Source organism: Emydura macquarii, unplaced genomic scaffold, assembly GCF_026122565.2.
Source record: "Emydura macquarii macquarii isolate MOO-44397 ecotype Brisbane River unplaced genomic scaffold, CSIRO-AGI_Emac_v2 contig_691, whole genome shotgun sequence".
In the NCBI taxonomy this organism is placed as follows: domain Eukaryota; kingdom Metazoa; phylum Chordata; order Testudines; family Chelidae; genus Emydura; species Emydura macquarii.
Window position 1 is genome coordinate 17,591,166 of NW_027130828.1, and position 24,937 is coordinate 17,616,102.

Below are 24,937 nucleotides of genomic sequence, written 5' to 3' on the forward strand. Positions count from 1 at the left end.
CAACCACATACTGCTACCTAAATTCCCTTGCAGTCAGCAGTTTTGTTTGACCAGGTATCTTTCCCCCACCCTCCCCGCAAAGTTTCCTAATGAGAACTATTGCTTAGGGCCATTATCACTGTACGTTATTGAACAGCTGCCACATCTCACCTCAGAGGTGGGTGCATATCAGTGGTAGACTAAGCGATCCCTGAATTAAATCTGTGGAGAAGCTATAGAAAAATGCAAAAGAACCCCACAAAAAAAACTTATTTTTAGCTGAGACTGGCTGATAGGTCAGCCAATAAGACTATTTATTATTGTTTCCTTAAAACAAATGTGGTGGGGGAAAGATTCAACAGCAGCAGCTTTTACACAGGAGTCTATGTACATCACAGTATAAAGTCAATTCGAAAAATTAAATCCTAGTTTAAAAAAACCTCCATGTGTGAGCTAAAAACCAGTAACCAGGAGTTTGGTTGAGAAAATGGATCCCCCTTGCCTCCCCCCAAAATACTTATAGAAATATTTTTTCTAAGCCACCATTTCACAAGACCAGAAGTGAAGTTCAAAAAAAGAATCTGGACTTTACAGCTGACCAGGTCACAGGTTCATAAAACCCACATGAGAAACTAGTTTAGAATCAAACCCCCCACCCCCTCTTCGAGGTCTCATTTGTCTGCATAGTCTCTCGTTTCCACCCCGGTCTCGTTGAGACACGTCGTCCTCACGATGGCCTCCGTGACCGCATATGGGTCGCAGTTGGCTGCAGGCCGGCGGTCCTCAAAGTAGCCGTAACCATCCTGGCCCACCTGGCGGGGGATGCGGATGCTGGCTCCTCGGTTGGCCACGCCGGCAGAGAACTCGAAGATGTTCGAGGTCTCGTGGTGGCCAGTCAGTCGCCTGGAGTTGTCTCTGCCCCCTCTGGGGTCATACACGCAGATGTGGTAGTCGTGTCGCTTGCTTAGCTTCTCAATGGCAGCTTCAATAGATCTAACCAAGGAGAGAGAAGAGGGACAGTTTAAAACACAGATATGACAGCAGTGAGCCCTGGTCTAGGACGGGGGTTCCCAGGCACTACCGGAATACAAGTAATAAACAGATCCAGCTGTTTACAGAGCTCTGCTCTGCGAGGGTCTGATGGAGCCTCACGGCCCCATCTGCTGACAGCAGCTGCAACAGAACTCAGGAACCTTCGCTCTCTTTGCTGTACGCAGGAGGCACCTGATCGATTTCAGTGCTCATTGAGCGTGAGTCCTGCCAAATGCAGCTACTCAAACAAGAGGCACATGCAGGGCTTCACGGAGGGGCGGCACCTTGGTCTCGCCTGTTCTTTGTCTGGGGCATATAACAGAGGTCTTCGGAGCAGCAACATGTTTTCGTGGGACTGAAGTCACGGGGCCCAAGCCAGGTGAAATTCAATGGCCTGTGTTATGCCAATCGCACTAGACAATCAAATGGGAAATCTCGAATTCTGGCTGTGAAACCACAAAGCCAGTTTAGTGTCTGCTTCATGCTGACCTTCTGCGCAGGCTGGGGGAGGAATCTCCCCCTATTACCTAGACACCACGGCAGTAAGCCCTTTAAAAAGGCGCTACCCACTGTAACAACCCCAGACAGACGCCAGCCAAGCCGTGACGTTCACTCACTTGAGGCCGCCCTCCTTTCTCATCTCTTCTGTGCTGTAGTTGGTGTGACACCCGGCTCCATTCCAGTTGCCGGTCATTGGTTTGGGGTCCAATGTGGCCACAACCCCGAAGTCTTCACAGACCCGGTGCAAGATGAACCTTGCCATCCAAAGGTGATCTCCCATCTCGATGCCTTCACAAGGCCCGACCTGGAACTCCCACTAGAAGGGGAAAGATGAAAATATCACTAAGGTTTGGGTTTCTCCCTCAGTTACTTGCTTTTGAATCAACAGTGGATCATTGCTGACTCCTGCCAAGAGCTCTGCCACGCACTCCAGTGAGCTATTTATCAAAGGCTCGACTCATTCAGCTCTGCCAACATGCAGCCAGAAGCTGCTCCACCCAGGACGACTAAACAGGGGCATGCGTCATTGGATGCATTTCAGAGGCAACTATATAACATCTGGAGATATCACAGGGCATAGCAAGGATCAAGTGCGGGTCACGGAAGGAAGTGGAGCAGGGAGCTCAGGAGGGCTCATTCATTGCAGGTTAGAGTCAATTCAGAACTAGTTAAGGTGTTGGGTGGACAACACTGCAGTCTGAACCCTCCGTTTATCCCCAGAGCAGGCAGAGCCAAGGTAAGATCTACCCTCGCACACTGCCTTGCCAATGACTGTCAGCCCTATGTCACAGATGGTGGGGATGTGGGGAAAACAAACAACTCATCATGGATTTGCCAAGACTAGGTCTTGTCTACATGGGAAAGTTGCACTGGTTTGAATTCAGGTGCGATTTTAAAATGGGTTCCACCCTCCCGTGCAGAATCTGGAATTAACTTGAGCCAATCTGAAATAGTAGTGTCCAGTCAGGGTTGGCACTAGTTGGCGGGGGGGGAAGGGAGGTGGTAAATCACACCTTCAGTGAAGCTGGGGCAGTTCTCTTGGAGAGCAAGCTGCCCATGCTGGTGTAGAGAAAAATCTAGCTTGCATAGTGACTTGGGAAAGCCCTGCTTCCACCTTTCAGCACTGGAGACCAGACGCTCCAGAGGAACGCACCACCCCTCGGAGAGGAGCTCATTTCCCCCTTCCACGTAGTTTTGCTGAAGACCATTCATGTGCAGACAGCTCCCTTCGGTAATGGGCAAGAGGTCAGGTGCTGCAATAGCTGCAAGTAAGTGGGGGAGAGGGAAGCTGCAGACCGGAAGAACCAGATCCTCAAGGACAGCACTCCACAGCTAATGCTCGGGGCATTGCCAGGCAGCACCAGGTAAGCATTCCAGCTCCCCGCCTCAATGAACGCTACCCGACAGGACAAAGGAGAAATGCGCCCTCCATACACACCTGGGAGGGCATGACCTCCGCATTGGTGCCACAGATCTTCACTCCTGCATAGATGCACGCCTTGTAGTGGGACTCCACAATATCTCGTCCATACACCTTGTCTGCTCCAACCCCGCAGTAATAAGGCCCTAGACAGGACAAGAGAAGACACAAGTCACCAACCAAGTCAAGCTCCAGGGAGAAGTGCCCCTTCATTTCCCAGCTCACAAGCTTTCCACAGCGGGCATTGGAAATGCCTGGAGAGCTGCGGGAAGGAGAACCCTGGGAACAAGAGCCCCAATGGCCACAGAGACGTAATGGCTTCTCCAGCTCAGCTCCAAACTGAGCTGACGGGACTTCATCTACGAGCGAGAGCAGCTCACTCTCCCTGGCACATCCAATTGTTGGCCTCTGTTGAGGTTGCCAACAACATGGCCAACTGAAAGGGTTGTTTTGTTATGTGGACAACTGCACATCCTCTATGAAATGCACCGAGACCATGGAACAGCTCTCGATGGAGCAGCTTTTGGACACGACCAATGAGGGGACCGATTGGAACAATAGCTAGGAAGTGAAAAGCTCTATAAATCCATTCCCAACACTCAGGGCCATCTAGTCTCCCCAGGATCCCCATGTAAACTTGGATGAACTGTCTATTTCCCTGCAAGCCTCATTTAGACTATAGACATTACATTCCTTAGGACTTAAAAGTTCCAGAAGAATGCACAAGCTAACTGCTCCCAATTAAATAGAGGATTTCCCAGTGTGCGAAGTGTGGAGGTAGCAGGAAGAAAGGAAATGAACTGCTCTATTACGGCGAATTCCACCCCTAACACCAAGGCCGGCTTATTGAGATTGTTCTGACATAGCTGATGTTGCCTGTGTTTATTGTAACAACCTTGGAACCTAAAAAAGAGTGTTAACTTAGTGCAGATTTTCCTGCTTCAAAGGGGGCAATTAAACATGGCTCTGCAGTGCAAACTCAGAAGGAAAACAGATGTTGAGAATCAATCCGAGTTAGGGGAAAACCTAGAAGAAAGCCCTCTAGCGCCACTATGCCCACGCAATCCAGTCTAGGCAGCCGAACCGGTTTATGTGCAGCAGGTGGGGGAATCTGCCGGAATGCCCCCAGCCGTCACACTGCAAGGCTTTATATTAACAGCCACTCGCGAGTTTTTTTGCCAGCCAAGTTTTCAAATCCTCGCCAAACGAGTTCTAGAATGGAAAAGTCTGTAATCCCAGGCAGCGGCAGGTGTGTGGCTCCACTGAAGGTCACGTGACCTGAGGGCACACAATGCTCAGGTGTGCACTGCTTGTTAGCTAAACTTGGCACGGTGCTGCCTGTAATTTAAGTTTCGGGAGATAGCTGCATCCGTTTGCCTCAGAGCGGTAATTGGTAGGGTGAGTTGGGCGAGAAGCCCATTGCTGGATCAACACCTTCTGAAAGAGCTTGGGCTGTCTGAAGTGAGAAGAGCAGCTGAATTACGCCAGCCAAGGTCATCCACCCACCAATAGCATTTGGGATGCGAGAGCTTTTCGCTTGGCTTCGTTCACTCACACAGCAAGTTAAAAGAGTCTCGGCTGTAGCTCCTGCCATGAGAAATGCATGGGGCTTGAGAAAACACACCTGCACCCACACAGAGCATGAAACTCTGCCCACAGCATTCTCATTGTAGGATTGGACCCCTGATCTGGACCTGCTCAGGGTTCAGCCCTGATCCTGGGAGGCGCTGAGCGCCTTTAGCTACCATAGATGTCAACGGGAGCTGCACCTAATAGAGTCAGTCATCTCACAAGAGGGTGCTGCAGTCCAGCAGCCTGGAGAGCTGGATTTGGGGCATACCGTGCTAGCTACCAGGAGTCTGGGAATACTTGTGGGGGGGAGGGCAGTCAGGGGATGTCCAGTCTAGCTATTCTTACCTTGTGGACCTGGAAACCCATTATCAGGCCAGCCATATGGGTGTCCATTGATCCCCAGCAGCGTGTATTCTTGCTCCATTCCAAACCAAGGGTGGCTGTCCTTAACCAAGTCCATGATTTTGTTACACGTGTGCCTCAAGTTGGTTTCTGGAGAGAAGAGAAATTCCTTAATTAGACATGGAACAGCTAACCTGGGAACAGGAACCCTCCAGCATTTCATTCAGTCCATCACTGCGGAAGACACCAGTTGGCGCTTTTCCTTGCCCAGTCCTCTCTGAGCTACAGAGGGTTCTCCTCCAGCCAGCCTCTCTGCTGGGAATCTGCAGCCAATGCCGTTTGTCCTTAGGAATGCATCACCTTGCATTGGTTTGCACGGCTACAGACTTGTCTCCAAGTTAGGACTAGGACTTCCCTTGCTGTGGAAAAGCTGGGTTGAGCGCCCAATAAATCCAAACCAACACAAGAAATGTTCAACAGCAGGAAAGGGAATAAGGAAAATAACTGGTTACACAAGGTTGTCTCCCTCTCTCCCTGATAAGATGTTCTCTGCTCACCCACCATTTGTTTTAACATCGGAGGAAGACAACTGTGCTTGATTTCAAAGGGTTTGTAATTTTATATAGAACTGCAAATTTAATCCCCCCCCCATTCAAATTGATACAAAAATCCACAAACCTCTAAGTAGCCATATGTCCTGCTGCCTCCTCCCCAACCCCATCACTACAATATCTGGCCATCTGCCAAGGATGTATGGATTTAGACTACCACCAGGGGTGGGCATGTAGTTTTCCCATTTTACGGATGGATATAGCCCCTTAAGCAGAAGGCCATATTCCTACCCTACGTGTTCCCAAACCAATCTGTCCTGACCTCTCTTCCCACCTCATGTCCCCCTACGTTCTTGGCAAGCATTCAGTTTGGTTTACAGACGATCTGGCTTTCCTCCCTCATGGGAGTGGTACAGAAACCCACTCGAACAACCCTGACTTTGCCAAGAAGAAACTGGTGCCCAAGTGAGACCTGGGATGGAAGAATCCACGTAAAAGGGAGAAGAGGCAAACACACACCAGGCTTTCCCTCGGTCACAGAAAATGGCAGCTTGCAGGCAAACAAGTTTTACCTTTACAGGGCTCATTTAAGAGACCCAAATGCTGCTGTGACACAACCCCCAGGGATTTGTATAGAAGGACAAAGCAACGGTGACATCCTCCTTTAAAGATCACACTTCGAACTCCCACAGCAGGGCTGGGGTTCTCATCGCCCCAGCCAGCCTCATTTCGTTTACTAAAAATACCCGTGATAAAATCTTAACCTTCACAATAAGTTACAGGTAGAGATTCATGACTGAGCTTTCCATCCACATCAAGCCTGCACACGGTTATTCAACGGGTGTCCCAAAAAGTAGGGCAATTCTTAAAGAAAGCCTTTTTTTAGACTGGAAATACAGCAGTAACCAATGATATAGTAATTATTTTAAAAAATCCAGAAGACAGGATTTAGACCACGGTACTTCACACAAAACCAAAATGCGAGAGTCTCCTGCTGCACACCTGCCCAGGAGAGACCTGAGATGTCACTGTACCCAGTTATAGGCCAGGATGAGGGATGCCATACGAGATATGATCAAACTGCTTGAAGTCAGAGAAGCCACCCGAAAGACCTTCCTTCTTGCATAGTCTCCCCTTGCCGCTGGAGAACTTCACATCAATGTGGTGTGGAGCTAAGGTTCCAGGTACCTTAACTGAGCTTTGCTTACTGGCGTATCGGTTTTTATTTAAAATACATTTTAAATCCACAAACAAACATTCCAATGTTTTTAAACCTTCACTGCCAAGTTTCTGAATTAAAATGTTCAATATGCTCTGTTCTAGTAATCTTGTTACAGCAGGCATTTAAGGAGATTGTAACCTGTATTCCCAAATATACAGTTACTAGTTTGGTGCTGGTCTGGTCTATGAGGTGCATGGAGACCTTTGCCAACAGACGCAAGCAGAACATTAGCCACTTTTTGACTAGTCAATAGAATTCTCCTTGTCCTGCTGAGACAAGTTCATGCCGATAATCAACACCAGCTAGAGGGTTTTTGCACGCCTAGGTCAGCTGCAAAACGTAGCACATCAGCACCTGCAACTTCCCTGAGGCCCTAAAATGTTTATGCCTGTGGCACTTAGCCGGTGTGTCTGTTGGGTAACACATTGGCTCTGGTAACAGCAGGATTAGGCAAGGGCAGACAAACAAGAACCTCACCTGCATGTTTTCTGTTGTATTTCAGGACCTCGCACAACACTAGCTTGTTAGGGTCCAGACAAAAGGGGTCTCTGAACATCCTGACTGGTATCAAGAACATATCACTGTTGGAGCCTTCTGCTTGGTCTGTACTGGATCCATCGAAATTCCATTCTGGGACATCTGGGGGCAAGAGGAAACGGAGAAACCTCTCAGATTAAAAATCCCTCCAATTGATCATATTAAAATGCTCAAGGATCTCAAGAAGAGCTCAGCCCAGAGCCCGAGGAGGATATGCTCTGTAACGTGCCACTGAAAACTGCTTCAGAAGGAAAGCAAAGAAGTCTTTGACTCTTTTGTATCTACCTAAAGGCCAGTCCTGCAGCCACCACTCTCTTCACTGACCATGAAGGGGAGAAAAATCCAGCCACAGCTCCTCTTAACCTCTTTGTTGGTTCAAACAAAACAGTAGATTCCAACAGTTCACAGTATTTTTAGTGAATAACACAGGCCAGATAGGGTTAACATCTCCATTCCAGCCATAAAGATGCCTGGTGAATTAGAGATTTGGCCTCCAGTGCTTTCGCTCTGTGTCCCCAGCACCTAGCCAAATCCCATTACAAGTCACTTTCGATGGAATCCCATGCTTCTTTACCCAGTGAAAATAAGCCCCGGTCTTAAAGGTTAGAACATCACCTCCCTCATCCTCCTGAGGTTGGTGACGGAGAGATTATGGATTAGCAAACTGATCATTCTGGAGAAGGCTGGCTATTTACCATACCACCTTACACAACCTGGTGAGAACATCTGCAACCCAGTTCATTTACACTGTATAATCAGCAGGGAAAGGGGGTCTGTTCAGTACATCGTGGCATTAAGCCATCAAATAATTCAGACAAGCATACTGCAGCTCCTCATATAATGTTACTAGTATTACAGGCCTTGCATCTAAACCCTTGGCTTCTACATTACTGTTCCATTTACAGGGACAAGAGCGTGACTGCTCCAAAGAGCCAACAGGCCCCGCTTTACCTTCTATACACTTTGGTTCCTGGTCCATGGTTCGAGTTTTACAGCGGACTCCTTCTCCACTCCCGTCGATCCATACATAAGTTACCAGGACCATGCCTCCCTGGGGCAGTCTCATGTACTGGTCCCTGACCATCTTGTTCAGCTTGGAACTGTGTGACACAGACATGTTGATGGATCTAGAGAACAGGGGAGAAGAAAAACGACCTAATTACAGATACCATTCCCGAACCAGGTGTACTGTACCCAGAGGGAGAAAAGGAAAACAAGCTCCCAGCCCAGGAGCGAAGAGAGCCCCCATAGCAGACTCCTCCCCAGCAGGTACATGGGAGGGCAGGCAACTTATTTCTCATTACCTTGGTAACAGAGCCTGGTTTTATGCTCTTGCACCATTTCCTTTCCGCTGTGCAGATAGGGCTTTGGCGCCATTTCCTATTTTAAAGTCTTATTTACATTTTAGAAGCGAGGAACCCTTGAACATAAACCCCAGAGCCCTTCCAGCAGCTGATTAAAAAAAAAAACAAACAAAACCCTCCCCACATAAAACTACTCCCTGCAGAGCAGACCGCACGGGTGATTAGTTGTACACAGACAGCCCCCACCGCCCGTGCTGTCTTTGTTCACATAGTTAATCTGCAGAATTGCTGGGCTGGGGAGGAGGGCGGGAAAGGGCGGCTGGTGTGGGCCGGGCGGAAGCGCTGGAAAGTGACTCCGTTCACGCAGACGGAGACACAGCGACAGCTTCGCCTCCTGTAAGGTCGGGGCAGCAACAGGGGGCTCGGCCGCACACACGCGCGGGAGTGAGCCGGGCTGTACCGGCGCAGGGCAAGCCAGGCAGCCGCTGCTCCCGCGGCACGGGTGCAGCTTCAGCACCGGATCAGAGGCGCTCAGATCAGATCCGATCCGAGCCGCTCGCCCCGCGGAGACGGCAAGGCAGCGCGGCCGGACTCGGGGGTCTCCGGGCATGCCCAGCCCGGCCGCCTGGAGCCGGGGTTCGCGGAGCAGAGCCGGTCCCGGAGACCCGCCGTGCGCCCAGCGCCGAAGGGGAGCGGAGAAGCGCGCTCCGTGTGCCCTGCCCGGAGGCAGCCGGCGGCGGAGTCGGGGCGGGGAGTCCCGCGGCGCCGCCGCCACCCGGCCCGGAGGCAGCGGGGCTGGACGCGCGGCCGCTCCCGCGCAGGGGCGCACCGTGCCGCCGGCGATCGGGGGCGGCCCGCCCGGCTCCGCTGCGAACCTCGTGGCCCCGGGCCGGGCCCGGCCCGGCCCGGCCCGCACTTACCGTCCCTGCCCGGCCGCGCAGAAGCCCAGCGCCGAGATGTCGCTTCGACTCGCTGGTTGCTCCCCGCCCGCGGCCCGGCTGCCGCCGCCGCCGCCTCTTATAGGCGCCCCAGCCCGCGCTCCCCCCGGCCCGCTGATGCAATGGCAGGCGGAGGGCGGGCTCCCTTCGCCCCGCCCCACCCCGCTCCGGCCCGGCCCCGGCCCCGGCCCGCGGGCTGCACTGCACTGCATGCACTGCACTGCACGCCCGGCGACCGGGGAGGGACGCGAGTCGCTCTGACTTCTGCCCGCTCCCGCCCACGGGCGCGGTTTGCGATCGGGCTCCGCCCTTCCTCTAGGAAACTTGCAACAAGTCGGGTTCCTGGGTCCAAGCACTAATTTGAATTCACAACTACGGATTAATTGCAGAGGTAGTATTATTAATTAGGTTTTACGAGCACCTTAATTCAAATTAACAGTAGCAGCAGTTTAGACGCGCCTGTAATTCATTCAGATTAAGGGTCCTTCATTCAAAATAAATCGCCAGTGTACACCCGGCCTAAGAGTTATTGTAGGGTCGCTGCCTAGGCAGCAGCGTGGCTGGGACAGCGCGTTTAAATGGGGGGAGGGGTGCGCTGGAGCCAGGCGGTGGCTGGTGGGGAAGAGAGATGCATACAGGACCCAAGGTGTATTTTTTCAGAAAGTTTAAGAGGAAGTGGAGGAAAGGGGAGCCCCGGAGGTAGAGGAGCCCTGAGCGGTGTCTGAAGCAGAGAGGAAGATCCCTGTTGCCAACTCTTGCAGCACAGGGTTGGGGTGTTTGTTTTTGAAGCCTCAGTTCCTGGAGGCATGTGATTATATAGATCAGCTTGCTATTTCTAAGTATGTTTTAACCCTTGGTGGTGCAGAGAAGCCAGAAGACAACTCCCACCCAGCCCACCAATAAAAGACCCCAAGTCCTTAAAAATGATTTAAAAAAAAAAAAAAAAAAAAAAAAGCTAAGCTCATGATTTTGAGGGACCTGACTCACAGAGGCCTGGACCTGGCAGTACTTGGGGAGGTACATCCTGTCTATCCTATGCCAAAATATCTCCACTTTGAAGGTGCTTTTCAAGATCAGTTCTAGCCTTGGCATGGTCTCTGGTTCATGGTAGCATGGACAAACAGTAGAAGCAGGGAATGGCAGAAGCAGCTGGAGGATTATTGAATAGGCCTGGCTGAAAAGAAGCTTGCCATTTTACATTTTTTTTCATTTAAAAACAAAATCAAACCCGATGCATTTATCAGATGCCCGCCACAGTGGTACAAATCAATAGGGGACAGTGGTGGACAAAATGGCAATTTTGGCCAGAGCTCTTGCCCACCTATGGCACCAAAACAAGATGCCATCCGCAGTAAATGGTGGGCGGATTTCGAGCAGCCCACTTGGGTGCATGCTTTGATCAGCACCGAAATGGCTAAAACCACTGACATTTAGCATCCATCAGAAAGAGACCAGCAGCAGCAGCAAACTCCCACAGCCCAGGGCTGCAGACTGGAGCTTGAGGGGCTCCTGCTTTGGTGCTAAAAATAGCCATAGAGATGATCCCATTTGGGGTCAGAGACCCATCCCCTCAGCGGTTTTCAGTGCTCGAGCGAGACCATCTAGATGGCGATTTTTAATGCCAGAGCCCAAGCCCAAATTCAGTAGACCAGGTACTGAGACTTGCTGCCATGGGCCTCCCCCCCCCCCATCATAGACAACCCTAATAAGGCTTCTGTCTCATGAATGAACTGACTGGGGGCATTCACATGTTCTAAGCTGGCGGGGGACATTGTGGCATCGGTTACATTTGGGTCACAGGCTGCTGGCTATTTTTAGAATCAAAAGCACCAGGGACAATTTTTGTTCAAAACAAAAACAATTTAGAAGCAGACTGGAGTAAAAGATGGACAGTTCTTCAGAAAAAGTACTGGCCAGCAGAGGACTAGCAGACTTGCCAGATTCACCCTCAAGCATCTGGGCACCATTTATAAGTTAAAACCAGACACTTAGCTTAGTTCAGGCCCCATGCATAGAATAAAAGAGAGAGGGGGTTTTCAAAACCACTGTGTGTGTGTGTTTGTGTGTCTGTAAACAAGTTAAGCAGTGGTTTAATTTAAGTGAGTTCCTAAACCAATTTAGCTGAACAAGTGTGTAACAGGAAGGTCCGGTGACCTGGAGTCTAATGGTCAACTCTTGGCCTTACAAGTTTTGCAGGTCTAGTCCTCCCTGAGGAGCCCTGGCTGCGGCCTCAATCATCCCCCATGCTCCAATTGCTCTCTCAGAGCTCATCATTACAAAGGAGCAGGGAGAGGGAGAAAGTAGGAGGACCCAGGTCCACCCACTCCACCAGATCCTGAACCAGGGGTCGCTCAAAGTCTCCAGCCCAGTTACTGAGCAACCCCAAATTCAGTTACTGCCACGTCACTTCCTACCAGCCTGGAGCTCCCCAGTTTGGAGCATGGCCGCTGGCTTAGCAGACTCTCCTCCCTCTCTTAGGGTCTGCCTTAACTTAGTGTCCTGTTCAGAGGGGGAATCCATGTCCCTGATGCTAGGGCAGCCTTCACAAAGCCATTGCCACTGCCTGCTCACAGCAGCTGCCTGGTGCCACATACGGCTCATTCCTCCTCTCACCTGGGCTGCCAGGATCCTTTTTAAACTGTTCTTCCACTGGACCATGCCCTGCACCTGTTGAAGCATGGTGCCTCCCTAGACCAGTTCTGCTCTACTCCCCAACCTCATTCAAAAGGGGGAGGGCTGCAGAACCCATCACCCAGTGCAAACCCATGTAGATTATTTCAGTACAAGAGTAGCTTACTGCAGTTTAACTTCAAATAAGTAGGAATTGATTGAAGTTAAACAGATAACCCTCTTTTAATTCAAAATAAGAGTGTCTCCAGAGGGGCTTGCACCCATTTTAATAAGTCAGTTTACAAATCACATCACAAATTAAGCCTGTGCAGATTTGTGTGCAGACCAGTTCCCGGTGCGAAGGGCCAACGTTACCAACTCTTGGAATTTTATCATGGGGCTTGTGATATTTGATGGTGTTTTGTTTTTTAAAAAAGGTGCAGCTACAGGAGTAATGTGATTACAGGCCAGCCTACACTTAAAACTTGGGTTGACATAGCTGTGGTACTCAGTGGTATGAAAAATCCATAATCTTGAGTGTTGTAGTTATGCCGACCTAACCCCTAGCATAGAGGCAGCTAGCATACTTCCATCAACCTAACTACCATCTCAAGGGGAGGTGGAGTTCCTATAGGGGTGGAAAAACCCCTTCCATCATCGTAGTCTACATCTGAACTACATCATTACAGAGGCATAGCTACTGCACCATAGCTATGCCACTGTACCGCCCATAGTATAGACATGGCCTACATGGGACTCATCTTTTATTAAAAGAGGTACATTTCTAAACCTCATAGTTACAGAGAAAAGCTTGAGACCATGAATGCTAAAGGCTCAAAAACAACAACTCCCCCCTCCCCCAAAAAAACCCCCAAAAACCCAGAGGGCAAAGAAGAACCACCTCAATATTTTTTTAATCTCATGATTTTTGGGGCCTGACTCAAATACATTTACAGGAGCGCTCTTTAGTTAAAGATCTCTATGCCATCACTTTGCCTTGACAACTAAAACTAGCAACGAAACACAAATTACCCCTTACTGCCACTGATGGGAAGTCAAATAGCAGAGAGCGATAAAGCAACATCCTATTGTTTTTTCTCAGGAGGCTCTTTGACGGCCTGTGACCAGAACTGATTAGAAACAAGCTGGGTGAGGTAATATCTTTCTCTGGACCAACTTTAGACAGATGAGAAGCAGAAGTGTTTGCTATTGCACAAGAACCAGGAAGTGAGATTGACCACAACAAAAGCAAACCTGACTGGCATTTTGGACAGCAAGACTGTGCTCAACCATGAGCCAAAAAAACCAATCCTGGTGTAAGCAGGTGCAATTTAATTGGAGTCATGCCCACTTACAACAAGGCTCAGTTAATGAGAAAGCATGTAGGAGTGAGGATTTGCAGAGGCCCTGAATGAAAGCCTGATTTACACTCCATCAACAGTAGCACTGCTGTGGTAACATTTGCATTGTGTTCTCCAAGCTGAACTCAGTTTCAGAACCTCACTTATTCTGAGTCCCATCAGTACATCTTCATAAACAAGGCTGCAGTCCATATGCAAACAGAAAAACACCAGTGGGTTTTCTATCAGACCTGTGATGTATGAAGAAAACAAACCAACCAATAAATATTGTTAGAGAAGTTTCAACATTCCTGGGGTAGAGAATGTCCCAGGAGCTGCCATCTTCTCTCTCTGTTCCAGATTAAATGTGCTATTGGTATGAACACTGGATGAGTCAGTCCTATTTTGCATCAGACTCCTTAGCTTGTTTATAGCACTCCTTGTTTAGAAACTTCCTTGTTTGAAACTTCCTTGTTGATTACTGTAGTGCTTGTTATGCTGAAGTTGGAGTCAAGCAGGAGCGGGAATACCAGAATGGATGAAGCATCCTGTGGCTAAGTCCAACACAGATATCAGTGTGAGTTGAGGGCTTCCCCCCACTAACTACTCTGCCAGTCTCTCTCTCTCTCTCTCTCTCTACACTGAACTGAAGGGAATTAGGTTTGTAATCACATCTGGGTAGGTAAAAATAAACAGATAGGCAGCAGGCAGCTTGTGGTCATGAAAGAAGAATTAGGCCAGACTGTGTTGCCAACTCTTGTGATGTTATGGCAGTTTATGGGAATGGCAATACTGCAACATCCTGGAACACAGCTGCAAGTCTGGGAGGCAGAGTGAGGGCCGTTAAGTTCCCATCTATACCAAGAATTAGTCCATCTCTAAGAATACACGCACTCTGTTTTCATTATCTGTTTGCACTGCAGTAGCACCTAGTACCCAGTCAGGAATCGGAGCCCCATTGTGGGATGCACTGTCCCCCTCAATTTGCCCACAAAAGACAGACTCTGTTTCAGAATGCTTATAAATGAAAGGATTATCTATAGTCTATCATTAAAGTACCAAATGTCTGCTAGTTGCTGTACTAGACAGAAAAAACAAAACAAAACAAAAACAGGGTTCCTGTCCTAAAGTGGTTACAAGTCTAGATATTGCATTATTTCTGTCCACACTGTGGGACTCAGTCTCATCTCACACTGGTCTAGTTCTACTGCCTTCTGTAGAGTTACACCTGATTTATACTGGTGTCAGTGAACTCAGAATCAGGCCTAGATCCCTTCAATTGTAATAGACTATTTTGTCCTACAAGTGCTTTCTATTCAAGGATCTCAACATTATTTAACAATGCATTTAGCTTCCACACACCCCTGCGAGGCAGGTACAGTCAATATTATGCACCACGAGGAAAATGAACCAAAGATTAAGTGACTTGCCCAAGGTCAGACATGAGAGTTCTGTGGTGGAGCCAAGAACATAGATGTCCTTATAGTGGCAAAAAAGTCACAGATTAAATCTCCAAGGAACTTTTCAGAAGACAGTCTCATTATATTAAAAGCCCAATTTTACATGCAGGCTCTTTCGAGATAAAGGAAGCTGGAAGTAGAGAAACAGAACTCTGATTTATTGCTACCAACCAATAGCAAAGACAAAATATAAACCCATTGTCACTGTTATTCAGTGGCTAGCAACAAGCTCTTTATATGGCATTCCAAGCAGAAGTGCAGGTCTTTTCGGAGGTTTCATGGTGTGTTTTTGCTGAGAGAGAGACTAGAGTGATAAATGATGATGCTGGTGTATATCAACAGGGAAGTTTGACCTCCTCTCTCCCTCTGTTCTTCTTGGTCAGGGGTTCTCAAACTTTTTTGCTCAGACCCCCTTTGAAAATATTTCAGGCTGTGATGACCCCCCCACAAAAGCAATGACCCCATCCCATTCCATGCCATCCTTACCAGCATGCATGGGGGCTGACAGCTCGCGACCTCCCCCCATAATAACCTCACGACCCCCTGAGAAGTCACGACCCCCACTTTGAGAACCCCTGTCCTTGGTGATGGCAGTGAAGTTCTGGTTAGGTGTGTCGCCCCATGAGTCAGCAAATACCCCCTCCCTCTTTCTAGTGTGTTACTTTTAATCCATCTAGTTCAGGCACAGCCCCCCTGACACTAGCTCTCTCCTGATCTTACTAATGTTATGTCTACAGTGGAGCTGGAGGTGGAGTTTCCATCTTGGATAGAAATGCAGGCACTAGCTTGGACTGACCTAGCCAGCTAAAAATAGCAGTGTAGCTATGGTGGCACGACAGACTAGCGGTCTGAGTATGTACCAAGGGTCTCAGATGGGACGATACTCATGGCTGCTAGACTGTCCCACCACTTGCACTGCTATTTTTAGCTCGCTAACAGGGTATGTCTACCTGAGCCGGAAGTTACACTTTCAGCTCCAGTGTAGACCTATCCTAATTTAGCAGTGCTCAGACAGCACCAGTCTTTAGCAGCCTCTCACTTCCTCCAGTTCATTTCTCCCTTGCTGTAGTCCAGTGGTTCCCAGGCTAGGCTTCATGAACCCATGCTGTTCTGTGGTCACATAGGACTGGCTCCTCCTTCTCCTTGTTTCCAGCTGCTAACTTCCAACAACAAGGAACAAAACTCCATGGAATGCTCTGCTATTATCCTTTCCCATGTCAGCGGTTGCCCTTGTTGTCACAAGGGAGGCATAATACAGTGAAAGGAGCAGTGGGATCCACCAGCCCAATCTCTTTGCTGCATTGGGGTCCTCACTAGGGGAGTGTTGGAGAACTCTGCGGCTGTAGCTCCCATCAGTAAATTTGGCAGGGACCTAAAATACTTTTCATTGTTTCAGTCGTTATCTCTCTGACTTTGAGACTTTATCTTTCTGGCTATTTTGTACCTTTAAAATGAGATACACCAGAAATATTATCAATGTGTTTCTTAAAGCAAATATTCCAGGATTAAAAAATATTCATTAAACATGGAGCTCAAGCTGAGCAAGTGTATTTCCTTTGAGCACCAACAGTAGGAAATCACCAGCTGTAGCAGCATGAACATCCAAACCATCCTCAATGCATGTGATTCACCAAACATTACATTGCTCAAATGCATGAACTCATCCACCTCCACAACCATCTCTCATCAGGCAGCATCCATCCTGCTCTCCGTCACCTACATTCAATTCCTCACAAGTCAGGCTGAAAACACACCATTTTCACTCTGACCTACAACACTTTAAGGTCGTCTGTTGGTAACAGGTTCATTTTGATGAGGTCAGAGTTAAGGGTGTGTGAGTGCAACTTGCTTAAGTACAGGGGTGCACTGTGGGAGGTTGTGTGCTGGAAGTGAAAGAGAATACGTGAAACAACAACAACAACAACAACGAACAGGAGGGAAATTATATACCCCAGATTAGATCTCAGATTTAATTATAAAACTATGCAAAGAGACTGTATGGAGAGAAAGGATGGTCCAGTGGATTTGGGTTCAATTCCCTGCTTCACCACAGGCTTCCCCTCTGATCTTGGACAAGTCACTTAGGCTCAGATCCTTAAAGATATTTAGCCACCTAGCTGCGGTTAAATGCCTAAATACCTTTGAAGATCTGGGCTGCAGTCTCTCTAGGCCAAATCCACAAAATGCCATAAGTGTTGCAGTGCTGAGCATTGCAGCACCTAGAAAATTACAGGAACACCACTGTGATCCACAGAGCCAGGTTAGGGGTCCAGGATCCTTCTACCAGAGGTTCTCAAAGTGGGGGATGCGCCCCTTTGGAGGGGGACGAGATGGATCCTGGGGAGGCACCATGAGTGCCGGGTTGAGAGCAGGGCCGGGCGGCGGTGGGGACCTCAGCGCCTCACGCAGGCAGCCCCGGGCAGGTGTTGGGGGTGTGGGACCCTTTGGAGGGGTGTGGGGGCTGCTGGCGGAGCACTGGACACTTTGTCACCTCCCACCGCTGCGGGGCACCCCCAGCTTCTTGCGCTTCTGCACAAGGGGCAGACCCAGAGTCCCTGCTCATCCTTCTGGGGTGCTCATTTTTGCTTCCCGCTGGGGACCAGGACAACCGGGTCCTGTCCCACTCCTTACTGCGGGGGAGGGGCAATCTGCTCCATCTGAACGGATGGGCCCGCATGGCACGCGGCTGCGTTCCCCCCGCCGCTGCCAGGTACGCTCCCCATGCTAATGCAGCAGCTGCTTTTGCCCCTTTTCCCGGTTTTTTTCTAAAAGTCGGGGGGTGTTTGGAGGTGGGGGGGGGCAGTGATTGTGACACAAAGGCCCACGGGGAGGCTCCATTTAAAAAGTTTGAGGACCACTGCCCTATACAGTTCAGGGGGGGAGATTGGCACCTTTGAAGGTGATCCCCAACAGCCCGCACGCTGGGCAGGGAGCTGCTGAAGCTGGCTAATGGGAAATGCCCACAAGAGGGTGCGCGCTGCTCTCTGCCCCTCTCATGGAGATGGGTGCCTCCCTGCCGCTGGACTTAGGGGCCTGTCTCTGCTTCACAACCACAACTGGAAGCTGCTGCCAGGAGTCAAGTGGCTCAGGGACCTCAGGGGTTCCTGGGGAGAATGAGTTAGGCTCTTGCCTCGCTCCACACAAGACAGCTTGAAGAAGAGGGAGCCTTGCCTACATTACAGCTTTTAGCCCAGTGCTTAAAGCACCGGGCTAGGATGTGGGAGACCCACGTTTAATTCCCCCCTCACAAGCATGTGCTAACCACTGGGCTAGGGGATAGTCTGCTGTGGGCTCCCTCAGTCGCTCCTGTTGAAGCTGCTGCACTGTGGATAAATAATGAAAGTGGTTGGAGCGGGGGACTGCACCCAGAGCTCCCCACCCTCCAGCGAGGTCCCCGAACCGCTGGGCTCCAGACCAGAGTCATTCTCTCTCTTGCAATGACTTAAGTATTCATCCTCAGTGGAACAGCTTCAACAGGAAAGACTGAGGGAACCTCATAGCTCCGTGGTTTCAGCCCTCTCGGGGGGAGGGGGGCGCAGAAGATCCTTGTTCAAAACCTCTCCCCCCTTCTGACAGAAAACACAGGGGTCGAGTGAGTTTAGGCACCGACAGGGGTCAGCCGGAGTTTTGTGGTTTGCGGTGGAGCCAAAATTGGGATTTAAGGTACCTAAGAAATGGTGGCCAGATAAGTACTTTAGACTAGTGCTATAGTGGGGATTGCATATCTAGGGTAACCAAGGGACAGGACTGTGGGGGCAGCATCTCCTCTATACAGAGCCTTGCTCCGCTCACACATGGAACAACATGTGCAGGTTTGTCTTTAAACCAAACTAAAGACAGGTAAGATTAGAGAGAAGGCAAAGAGCAGGGTCAGAGTGGGGGAAGACAGGCGCAAACACCATAAAAGGATTAGAAGGCATGATGACCCAGGAAGAGAGGCTCTGAGAACTCTGCTGCATGTGCAGCTTAGAGGGAGACAGAGCTTTCTATATTTGAAGACCTGGAAGGCGATGCAATATTTGAGACAGGAGAGGTTGGGCTCACCAGAAGCAGTGGCCTGAAAGTGCAGCACATTTCTCTAAACAGAGAGGCAGAGAGGTCAGTGGCATGACTGGAACACTGTGCCCAGGATGATTGCTGTTGGGATGCTGATAGGAGGTGTTCAAAGGTAGACTAGATAAAGTTAATGTAACGGGACAGGGTGCAGGAGTCCATGAGACAGCTTGAAGGATGGAGGCAGGGCCTTAGTATCGTCTCTGTTGGCATGCCAAGTACTGATGGAATAGGTGTGCCTCTAGTGCCATCGCTTCATGAGAGAGGGATTTAATCTGCCTTCCATGTGCTTGCTTGCTTGCTTTCTCTCTCTCCGTATAAGACTGGTAACAGAGTGATATAGTATGAATCTGTATTCTCAATGTGAATGCATTAGTGTGGCATGTGACAACACGGTGTAGATGCCTGCTGGAAGCCGTCATAAGACTTTGTTGCAATATGGTCAGACTGGTATGAGTTGGCATTTCCCCCCATAACCATCATATAATGATCACTTCTGCATTGTTTTTGTAAAACCAGAAGGATTGAAAGCCCCCCCACCCCCCCCCAAGCAAAAACATGTTTCAGTGACAGAGACCAGCTTATCTACAAGCCATACATCCCAACCACTTCCTCCTGTTTTCACTCTTCTAGTGCCGTCATGCCCTCTTTCAGAGCTAGCAGTCAGCTACTGATAATGCTTTGAAGCTTTCATACAAGGATCTCAAAATGCCCAGGAAGTCATGTCTGCACATAAGGCCCAGAATTGTGGAATTCTAGCTCCCTGACGCTAAGGACACATCTACACAGCAATTAAGGGAGGTAGGTTGCCCTTCAACAGAAACAGTGGAAGTGACAGCAGCTGGCAGATATTGAAAGACACCATGATATCAAAGAGGGCAGTATAAAAGCCTGAACAGAACAGAATTTTACAATTTCCCTGCACAGAACATTGCAGGGGTGTTACCGACCAGGGATGACCTCAAATGGCTTATTTTAGATGTAAGGAAAACAGTAAGAATGAACTCTAGTCTCCCTGAGAGAGCGGAGTGTGTGCACTTCCTCAGTTATAAGCTGCAGAAAGTTGCAGGCCAGAATGGCTGCCGATTCTGCTCACAGGCAAAGTCTTTAGAAATGTAAAGTTGCGGGATGCAGAAAATAAGGTAATTTGCTTTCATAGATGCATACACACCACTCATTAAAAATACAGGGCCCATTAGATATGCAGGAAGTGGCTATAAAAAACTTAGCACAAACCTTTTGGTTTACCTGCTGCCAGCGAATGGACAATTCTCATTAGAAGTGTTACCCACAGGAAACATACAGCAACTCCTGGCATCACCCAGACTCCACTAATTTGTGGACAAATACACTCAGTGAAATAATTGGTGAGAGTCTCTGTTTGGCCAAAGGTTAACAAACCCCTTTTTCATAGGGTGGTAACTTGGGGCGTTCTCCCAGTTATAAGAATGGCATCTTTGGTGGGTCTTTGGTGACTGTTGGAATATTTCGGGAAGGTGTTTATACACGTTAGAGATTTGCCCAAGTCCCAAAGTTCTCTCAAAGTTTGGGATGGTTCATATCCAGGACTTCACCCATCACAGAGATGGGGACAGCTCCAAAATTTGGATCCGTACTTCCCCAAAACTGATTATTTCACTCATCTTCACCATGCTGATCAGGGATCACCTCCTGCACACATAAGCTAGAGACCAGAGGGCCTTACGTTCAGAAGCACCCAAAACCCTATTTGAAGTCAGGGGGAACTGCAAATGCTCAGTACCAATGAAGGTCAGAGCATTTGGGGACATCATAATAAAGCAGCTGCCATGTTACTGTCTGAATATTGGAGTTGTTTGCAAAGGAAGCTGTACTGTGTAAGCCAAGGATCCCCAGTGCTGCCCCCTCCGTATAGCAGCTGAGCAAGGACAAAACTAATCAAGCCGTGACTCATGAAGAAAACAATTTTGATTCATCTCTCTAGGCAAATAGATATAAAAGAGGCAGCATGGCTGGATGTGCTTTAATTTTTTATATGAAAAGCATTGCACACTTCTCTGTTAGAGATGGATACAAACCAACACCTGAAATCTGACCCCACCTGCTCTCGGATTCTGGGAAAATGTTTACCTGAATTAGAAAGACCCACCTGAATAATGACAGTCAGCTGGTGCAGGAACCACACAAGGGTTTTAAATCATTAAGACCAAGTTGTTTGCCAAGCAACCCCTTCTAGAAGGGACAAGAGGCAAACGCTACTGATCATAGATTTCTGAACATAAAGTTCAAGGTTGTTTTTTTCCCTGTTGACAACACCACTTTCTGTTGTTCTTTGTTTCATATAAATTACAAAGTAAGGACAGTGTTAGTTTGTGTGAGTGCTCTATTACGAAAGAAGCTTGAGAACAGAAGAAAACTGTCCTTCCTTGATGTTAACTTATTCTTCACTTAACGCTTGGTAATATTACGCATCCTTTAAGAAAAGAGTCTGAGCAGGGCGAGCGTTTTATAACAGCAGCATCAAGGACAGTGTCGGTATTGTTGACTCTTGCACTCTGCGTGGGAGGGGAAAAAGTCTGAAAGAGAAAGACTGAAAGGAACACAGACAGAACTGCTGCTAATGTGAATCAAGCAAGCTACGCGAAGACTAAGTAGATACTCAAGTGAAAAACTGCACAGCTTTCTCTGAAGTCTGAGGCAGCTAAGTCTGAAAAGTCAGTCAGTTAAGGAACTGGTGAACAGATTAACAGTAACACAGGAACCATTCTTGACTTTGAACAATTATAAATGATAACCTCCCCCAGGAGGGAGGTGGGAGCGTTTTCTGATTTCAGAGACAATACATCTGAGCAGACCAAAGCCAGACTGACTTATCACCAAGCCCAAAGCAGCATAGCAACCAACCAACACAGCTAATTTCCCATCAATATCAACCACTGTATCTTGTCTGGTAACTAAGAAATACATAATCAGAGGCTAGGATGATGCTTTTTCAGACACATTCACTTCCCTAAACACAAACATAAAAAAGCATACGCTCTTAGTATTGCCAAACCAAGCATCCCAAAAAAATCATGAGTCAGGCCCCCAAAACCATACATTTTAAAAAAAAAAATTGGGTTCTTCTCTTTTGCTTTCTCATTTTTGAGCTTTTAAGATGCATTTGGGTCATCTTTTCAAGCTTTTCTCCACACCTGGGGGGGCTATAAATTTATTTTACTTTAAATAATCACAGGACTCCTAGGTCACCTCTTCCTAAAAGGTCATGCTTCACGGTTTCAGCCAGCCAACTGCTGAGGTCAGGAAGGGATTTTTCTTCACCTCAGTGTAGTTATTTTTTTAGAAGCACTATCCCCTGAACTATTAGGGATGGCCATGGCTGGAGAAGGGATATTGGGTGGGGAGAGCCAGGCTGTGAGGTGGCACTGAGCGTTCTCTCTCAGGTGCTTGGCTGGATGGATCTTGCTCACATGCCCAGGGTCTAATTTGATCACCATAGGAGGGGTCAGGAAGGAATTTTCCCCCAGGTCAGACTGACAGTGAGCTTGGGAGGTTTCACCTTTCTCTGCAGTGTGTGGATGCGGATCACTTGCCGGGATTATCTGGGTGTATCTCAATCATTTCTCTGCCACTACAGGGTCTAAGGCATTGGTGCATCTTGGTCCCTCCTGTTCTCTGCCAGTGACACAGAATAGCCTAGTTGCTGAGGACTGTCATACTTAAGTTGTGTCTAATTTCAGTTGTGGGGTTTCATATGCGGGTCCTGGGTGGTGTTGGTGGCTTGTGATATACAGGAATTCAGACCACTAGAAGATCTGATGGTCCTTCTGGCCTTGAACTCTATGACACCAGGAGCTGGAGGTTTAAAAAGAACAACCACCACGAGACTCATGATAAAAACATGAGAGATGGCAACAGTGAAATGGAGACCTAAGACTTCGATCCTGCAAGACGGTTTGGGCAGGCAGACCTCTGTGCCCTCCTGAATGTTCAGCATCAGGACCTAAGATACAAAGAATGAAGCTGCTGTAATTTGATTCCTGTTTGTGGGAGCAGCCCAGCAGCAAACAGACTATTGGTAGAGCTGGTGGGAAATCTTCCAACTGTGTGTTTTTCCATCCGAAAACACTGACTTTTCAAAAGCAAAATTTTGGCAGAAACACAAATTTTTGGGCAATGTTTCATTTAGAAAAAAGTGGAACGAGGCAGCTGAAAACGTTTTCGGAATAGAACATTTCAATTTTTGGTTTCTATCAAAATGTTTTTATTTCCCCCGGAAAATCTTGTTTCACAAGATATTTAAAAAATTTGTTTTCTTTCCATTTCAGAATTTAAGAAAAAATAAAATCAGAGTTTCCACAGAACAGAAAATCTGGTCCTTGATTGACTCTAGTCATTAGGGTGTCTTTACAGCCATGGCTGAAACAAAACAAAGATTTCCAGAGGGGTAGCCATGTTAGTCTGTATACAGCAAGAACAGATGCATCTGAGGAAGTGGGCTGAAGCCCACGAAAGCTTATGCCTGCTGAAATTAAATGTGTTAGTCTTTAAAGTGCTACCGAACTCTCGTTGTTTAAACTAAGATTAAGACCTTTGTTGATATAATGGTTTAATTATATATTACATTAAAATATTTACTCTGATCACTTATACTGTGCCCAAACAACTCAAGCTAGGTTTTATTGCTAGTGATGAAACCTTTTAAAAGTAATTTATGGTAGGCTGTTCTGGAGTGTAGCACACGGAGCGCTTTTTCTTTGAACACTGAACAGTAATGATGGGTTTATGTGTCTTTTACTGTTTAGCTAGTAATAATAAAACAAACCTCAGTTCATCTGAGTTAAGTCCTTCATCTGAAAGGACATAAATAAAATGGGCTTTTAGTGAAACAAGCAGCCTCCTGATACTCTCTTCTGAATTAAAATCCTCTTACGCGACTTTTATCCCACACACTGCAACCTCAAGCCACGAACAGCCCTGAATTTTGGGAAAGTTCTGATCTGAACTTCATTGCACAAGACCACCTTGCAAACACTGATGCATTTGCTTCACTTTAAATCAAAGGGACTACTCGTGATAATAAAGCACAGGCTTAAGTGTTTGTAGGATCAGGACCACAGATTGTAAGTTCCCTGGTGGTAGGAACCCTAGCTATTTTTTCATTTTAGGTAAAACATCATGCACCCCCATGGGTTATATTCAACATTATATTATTAATAGGAATATGTAAGCTAGTTATAACTCTCAGCTGCCCATGTGGCCTTTGTAAATTTGGTTACCCCTAGTTTAGGAAAAGGTAAGACAGCTCTATAATAATATTATTATTTCTGCCATAGGTTACAGCCTATGTGTTATTCCACATGCACAAAAGACAGTTTGTTTCCTTCCTGGAACATAACAGAAAAATAGCTGGGAACACAGTATTTTCTCAGAAGGTGAACAGGAAAAGGATCAGCCCCCCTTCTTCATGCACAGTCAGAAGTGACCCCCCCCTCCCCAACAGTACCCACATTAGCTGATTAAAGACAAGCAAAGACTAATTTCTTCCATTGCTTATGTACAATCAACATCCACTGATAACTAGGAATCACAGGTGAGTAAGGGGGGAGGATGTCAGAACTTAGCTTAACCTTTGAACCGTCTTTCAGATATTTCACTGTCAGAGCCTAACACAAGGTAAGGTCATCACATGACTAAAAATTAATCACATCAATTACCTTTCTCACCAGGGCATAACACTCACTGTGCGTGTCAGAAGCCAGAGCAAAGCTTCCACCAAGGAGAGAAAGAGGAAGCGCTCTTCCCCCCTTTGGCTTTTAGCAGCTTCCCTCTTTGCTAGGCTTTCCCAATCAGCCTCACCTGAGAACCTCTCTCCTCCCACCCTTCTTGCAGGCAGCTGAGAGCTCAGGAAGGCAGGGAGGAATTCCCTCCCTGTACAGCTCAGATGGATATTAACCCCCTCATTACCACAGGCTCTGTAGGCTTTATACCCTGGACTGCCCTTTGGAATCCAGCACCAAGTGCTTCTGTTACTGGATCGTTGTAAAGTGACTGGCCTTCTAGTAAGTTATACACACAAGTGTGTGAGTCAAGGCCA

At 48.0% G+C, this 24,937-nt stretch overlaps 1 protein-coding gene across 2 annotated transcripts; it reads right to left on the reverse strand.

Annotated features, from left to right (window-relative positions):
* Nucleotides 1–248: 248 nt before the first annotated feature.
* Nucleotides 249–24,646, reverse strand: LOC137148945 (glutamine synthetase). 2 transcript variants are annotated; one of them, XM_067542180.1, is made up of 7 exons: nucleotides 24,558–24,646; nucleotides 8,108–8,283; nucleotides 7,097–7,258; nucleotides 4,850–4,996; nucleotides 2,951–3,078; nucleotides 1,629–1,828; nucleotides 249–972 (listed from the first exon to the last, which is right to left on the reverse strand). In XM_067542180.1, exons 2-7 carry the CDS (start codon nucleotides 8,271–8,273, stop codon nucleotides 651–653), a joined length of 1,125 nt encoding a protein of 374 aa, XP_067398281.1. In that variant the 5' UTR covers nucleotides 8,274–8,283; nucleotides 24,558–24,646; the 3' UTR covers nucleotides 249–650. The 2 variants fall into 2 exon arrangements, with proteins under 2 accessions (XP_067398281.1, XP_067398280.1); XM_067542179.1 differs by lacking the exon at nucleotides 24,558–24,646 and adding an exon at nucleotides 9,381–9,488.
* Nucleotides 24,647–24,937: the final 291 nt, after the last annotated feature.